The sequence below is a fragment of the Meleagris gallopavo genome, chromosome 6, assembly GCF_000146605.3.
Source record: "Meleagris gallopavo isolate NT-WF06-2002-E0010 breed Aviagen turkey brand Nicholas breeding stock chromosome 6, Turkey_5.1, whole genome shotgun sequence".
In the NCBI taxonomy this organism is placed as follows: Eukaryota; Metazoa; Chordata; class Aves; order Galliformes; family Phasianidae; genus Meleagris; species Meleagris gallopavo.
In genome coordinates, this window is record NC_015016.2 from 6,614,224 (window position 1) to 6,620,223 (window position 6,000).

The window sequence follows — 6,000 nt, forward strand, 5'->3', positions numbered from 1 at the left end:
TCTGTATCATGTTTCGGTTTGTCAACTACTACAATAAATTGTTGGCAACTCTACCACTTTCGTGAAAACAAAAATAAAAGACCTTTTCAGCCAAAGAAGACATTCACAAACTGGACCATGAGTACACTTCAATTTGAGTACCATGTGGAGTAACAAACTGCGGTTCCTCTTTCTCCCACACTTTTCTATTACCACTGATGAGCACTTAGCAGAGTTTCAGAAGCAGCAGCCTTTTCAGTCAGTACAATTAAAACTCTACCAAACCACACCGTGTTCAACTTTTAAAATAATTGCTACTGTGTCTCTATCAAAATGTCCAGTATGACAACAGCATTTTAGACCTACATCTTTCTGTGAGCCTTCTTTTCTCTTAATAGACAGTTTGTAAAAAGGATCCTGAACTCAATGCTGAAGTGATGGTGCTTCACTTCCAGCAGCACACAGAAAGGAGTCTATGGCTTTCAGGGAATTCCAGCACAGTGCTCCACTGCTGCAGCACCTTTAGTACGAGCTGCAGCCCTTCGTGACAGCAAGGATGAATTTGATAAAGGATAACAGAGAAATTTATCTTCAGTCGCTCCTGGAGATTCAGAAATAATTCTTCGTGTCTCTCCTCCAAAGTAAAACATGCTCTCTGTTCTCTATAGAGAATCTTTGCTAATAATGACATGTAAGGACAGAAGATATATACCCATCAGTAAAATCCCTAAACAACAGTGTATCAGCAGTTGTTTAACTGGAGGAAGGGGCAGGTAGAATCACAATTTCTGTCTTCTTCCCTGATTTTCAGGAAAATGTTTCTACCACATGGGATGGGAGGAGTTATGAATGGAATACACAGAATACACACATTTAGAACAAGTTTTTCTTTACTCTGCTGTTTTTCTACAGAAAAATACCTGTTATAACTTTTTAAATTTGAACTTTACTAAGTAGTTCGCTACTACCAGCAGCTTATTACCAGAGGAAGAAAAAAACCAGGCAGAAGTAAATAATGAAACACTCTTGTATTCAGCTTTAATATAGCCTCTCACCACAAACCACTAACAACACTTAAATTCAACAGAGGTTGTGACTAAACACTCATGACACTCCCAAAAGAACGTGATCCTGAGTAAAAAGCCTTCTTAAACCTGATGACAACATCTACAAGTAAGAAGCAAGAGACCAGCATACACAGTCAAAGCTGACTCTCCGTCCATTAGCAATTTCAGTCCCCACTTTCACAGCTTTAACCACTGCAACCATATTGCTGTATGGCCTATATAAAACATTGCAGCAAACACCTTGCTCTTCTGAGGTCCTCTGCTTGTTCTCCCTATATATGTACTCTAGGCACAGATTCTTGTATTCAGATTTAAAGACTTCACAACTCTACCTCTTTACTTAACAGCTACAAGCATAACTAACAAGTCCCCTAACTCAGCTGGCATTTTCATCCATCTGCCCCCCTGACCATCAGCTTCTCCTGTTATGTGTCTGTGCTTTCTTCCACTTTGCTCATTATGCATATAGGGCTACCTAATTAAATTTATAATCCCTTATGTCTCAATGCATTTTTAAGGTTTTTATTTCCATCAAATCTAAAACCTTCCACCAACTGGCCCTGGCTTAATCCTTCCTGGCAAAGTTCATCCTTCTACATATATTCAGTTCCTGGTTAAAAACAGGCAAATGGCTACAGACATGTGCCTGGCAAAGAGATGACAGTTCTTCAGCACAGCTTTTATCTTGTGTGTTAGCTCATCTGTTTGTCTCTTTAGACTCTTAACCTGCCAGAACAGAACTCACAAACTGTTGCAACAACACTTAGTCCAGTACAATGCGATCTCTCTGGTAACTGAAGCATTTGGGTACTATCATAACAAATATTTACAAAAGCAAGAACGCTCTTGTTTCCCAAGCAGCAGCAGGAGGCATTAACGTGAGGTTATCCTGGCCACCCCTTTGGTATATCATCTGCTTTAGTTAGCTGAGGATACAAGTCAGCTAGTAATATTGTATTTCCACAGGTATCCTAAAAATAGCAGCTTCTGCTTCAGAGGTTTTAATTTTGTTAGCTACTACCTTAAAATAAACAAACAAAAAGAGCCACTACCTAACTATAATAAGAAGATCATCTTCATTAGACTACTTAAAATAAATAAGTTCAAAGAGCATTAATTGATATAGATTTAAATAACATATTTCTAAATACGTGCCCAAATGCATGTGTCATACTACCAAATTAAATACTTCTTCCTTGCCAAAGTTCTGTGTAATAAAATGAATTTCCAAGGAAGAAGCAACAACCAGATAGCATCAATGCCATACTCTCATTACCTGTTTCCACAGTGTTTTCTGTTTCTGCTGCCTCCAGACCATCCATACTGTCTTCATCCTCCACTGCAGTTTTTCCTCTACTCCGAGGCCTGCAAACATAGAAGAGAAAACTGTTCATAAACTGAAAGCATTTTAATTGTTTTTTATTATAAGCTTTATTTTCAACTTAAATAATTTCATTTTGGAGGGATAATTATCAGCATTAAATTGTACGACATCCAAGCTAACCAGTGATTTGAGTGCTCTGCAAATCAAAAGTTTCCTCCCCTCTCTTCCTGTTTTAGGTAACAAACAACGTGTGGCTTCAGTCAGGCCCTTAAATTTTCTGGCTATTATTAAAAGAAAAATTCAATCAAACTTATCCTGATTTAAAAAATACACCAAAAACATCAAATCAGTACATTATATGAGTATTCTATTTGCTATACATCTTTTCAATACAAAGGAGATAATTTCTGAGATGTCAGAGAGCACCAAAATCTGGCCAGTAGTTCCACATGCAATAAGACAGACACTAAACCATTTAAAGCACCAAGCACTCTTGAAAGAAATTTCTATCAAATAATACCAATATTAAAGCAATTCAGTCAAAACACGTATTATTTTCAGTGAAATATTCTGACACTTAAAACAGAACATTATGAGAGATGGCTAGATGCTACCACCTTAAAAAAGACTTAATGTCAGGACAGCAAGTTCAAAATTAAGATACCTAACGGATCTAGCTCCGTTTCAACCAAGGTCTGACAGAAAGCAGAGAGCCTTGTATCACAAATTTCACCCTTTTTTCCCTCTGCCTGGCTTTTCAGCAACGAGCACGGTGGGCTGTTGAGAAGCCTTAGCATCCAGATTCCCAGCTGTTCAGCAGCCCATTTGAAAGGGAGCCAAGAGCTTGGCACTTCGCCTCCCAAATTTTCAGGCTACTTGGCAACTTGCCTGGCGTGCTGACAGAAAGCCTGAGAGACCCTGGGAGCTTCTGATTCCAAGTACACAAATTCTGAGCAGTTCGGGGCATCTCAGTGTTTCCAAAGTCCCAGAGCTCCAAGGCAACCATTCACCCAACCAGCCCGCCTTGGATCAGGATGTCACCCAGGCAGCTCCCTCAACAGAAACCCCTTCCTCTTTCATAGAGAATTCTGAATCGTTTGGGTTTAGTTCCATGTTGGGAGAAGCTTTGTTGGTTTCTTTTCTCTCTTCTTCTTCTTTTTAAGTGATGAAATAATTCCTAAAATCAACATTTCCTTATTTTTTTTTCAACTGTTAAAATACTGAGATCTAGCAGTAGCATTACCTCAAACTAGATCTGCTATATCAGCTAAAAAATACACACTATCGTGCAATGCTTTTGGTTCTCAATGATCAAAGACGACCACATGCACAGAGCTGGGACAGACCATCACCTTCTGAGCCTACATGTGGTGTTCTCCAGGAAAGCAAGGAGGGCCTGCCTGGTCCCACCTAACCAGACCCCTTCTAATTGAGTTTGGGAGCGGTTTTGTCACTGCAAAGGAGGAAAGGAACAACTATAACACAGCTAAAACCAAAGGCTGAAAAACCACTCATTTACAAAGGAGCAAAGGGGAAAGAGCAAAGCAGGAAGAGATCAAGGATAGAAGGACTTTCACCTTCTTGGCATTCTTGTAAGATTTGTTCAGACAAAGCTGAAAAATGTGGGAGTAACCATAACCCTATAGATAGGATACCATTCTGCTAGCTGCTGATATGTGAGCAGTGACAGCATACACAAAATAAATGGCAGTCTTCTGAGACCAGAAAAGAAAACAGCAACCCCTCCAATTATCCATTGTTCTACAAGCTTCCAGTACAGCTCCTTAAAACCCAATGTTATATATATTTAAACCAGAACAAACTGCACAGTGCCATCTGAAGAAGCTGCCATACATGGCACCAGATATCCACGCCATTACATTTCTTGTGGTTCTACAAAACAGCCCCACATCAGCCAGCACCAAATGGATGTGGGGCTATGCAGGTAAACAAAGCCATTTGCTGCAGGAATGCTCGAAGGCTTCACAGTGTTCCCCAACAAATTTCTTCAGGCAAAGGTCTCTGGGCAGAGGAAATGACTGTTCCGTGTTTATCTAATAATTTGCACATGGTTTGGGGTTTTCTCTCACAGCTACATTTTGTATATTAGGCACTGAAGTACTCACAAGGCCCTTCCAAGCACTGTGTTTAAACAAGAGCAGTACTCACTCCCTGAACTCCCTGCCATACTTTAGCAACCTATTTAACACTGAAGAAAATCAGAGGTTTTAATTAATTAAAAGTAATTGCTTCTTTTCAGCAGAAGATATAACCACATCTGGTGTTATTTGCCACCCCCCCTCCCAGGATCCCACTAAAAGCCTTCGTAATGTCAGGCAGGTTGGAAATGAGGTACTGAAGGAGTTGGAAAAAAGTGCTAGATTATATCATTAACTTATTTTCGTTCATTACTTCCCTTTCACAGTTGTAAGAGATGTTGGAGCCAGCAAATTTGTTTTTGGCTTTGAGAAAAATAATTCAAGTCACAAAACAGTGAAATGCATTCCGTGCTGACAGCTGTAATTTAACTTTTCCACAGAAAATACCATTTGAAAAGTCTGTAACGTATAGCTAATTGCTTCGATCAATATTTGCACTAAGAACAGAATCACAGAATATCCCAAGTTGGAAGGGATCAGTAAGGATCGCCAAGTCCATCCTGGCTCCACGCAGCAGCACCCAAACCCAGCCCTGTTCTCAGAGCGGTGTCCCAATGCTCCATGAGCTCCAGCACTGGGGCCATGCCCCCGTTCCATGCCCACCACTCTGGGGCACAGTCTTTCCCTCAGCCCAGCTGCCCTCCCCTGACAGCTCCATGATGTTCCCTCAGGCCCTGTGGTTGCCCTCCGCTCCCTGAGAGAAGCCGTATGGCCCTGATGCCTCCCTTCAGCCCCCTCTGCTCTGCGCACAACAAACCCTGGGCCCTCAGCCACCCCTCACACCCCTTGCCCTCCAGACCCCTCCCCATCCTCCTTGGTTTGTCTATGCCTGGATTTTTCCTAACAAACCACGTCACTTTATTTTATTTTTTTTAATTATTTTTCTATTTGCTTTCTCTATTCCTCTTTAAATAAATTTGAAAAAGCACTTTAAAAATTGAAACGGCACTTTATTCTGCTCTCAGGACTTGAGTCTTAGTTACTAACCAGGCTAAAACTTAAGCCTCTTCTCCTTGGAAGGTTTTCTAGAAAGCTGTATCCTTTGGACTCCAAATAGGTCAAAAGCAGGTGAGTTCGTAAGAGCAATGCATCTCATCACCCAGCACCCAGTAACACCCAGCACTTCCCCACAGCAGACTAGTTCCCAAGCAGCTCATCTCAAATGCCACTGTAAGGGAAGCAGTGACACACCAAATTTCAGTCGCTTTGTTGTTGTTTTTCTAGCATATACTTTCTCAAACTGGAAGCAACAAATAGTGCATTACTCCAGATGAGTATAATTACTGTCTACAATAGTTTCACTCATATTCACAAAACATTGAGTCATTTATCAAAATCCTTTGTGACCTACTCCAAAATTTGCTATCAATTAGCTTTCTTGGCTAATGCCTTCATTAATCTCCCTCTTTAAATACATCCTAATAAATAAAATTATTGCAAGCAACAAATCAAATTCAGCCCCTAGGAAAAA

General features: G+C 40.5%; 1 protein-coding gene across 9 annotated transcripts in view; it reads right to left on the reverse strand.

The window, feature by feature from the left end:
* The window catches only part of KMT2C (lysine methyltransferase 2C), a 140,565-nt gene extending 138,135 nt beyond the window's left edge, over positions 1 to 2,430 (reverse strand). For all 9 annotated transcript variants that reach the window (XM_010712382.3, XM_010712383.3, XM_010712381.3 and 6 more), the window contains exon 1: positions 2,323 to 2,430. In XM_010712382.3, coding sequence (XP_010710684.1) covers positions 2,323 to 2,368 — 46 coding nt within the window. In that variant the 5' untranslated portion in view covers positions 2,369 to 2,430. The remainder of the gene's footprint in view (positions 1 to 2,322) is intronic.
* Positions 2,431 to 6,000: the final 3,570 nt, after the last annotated feature.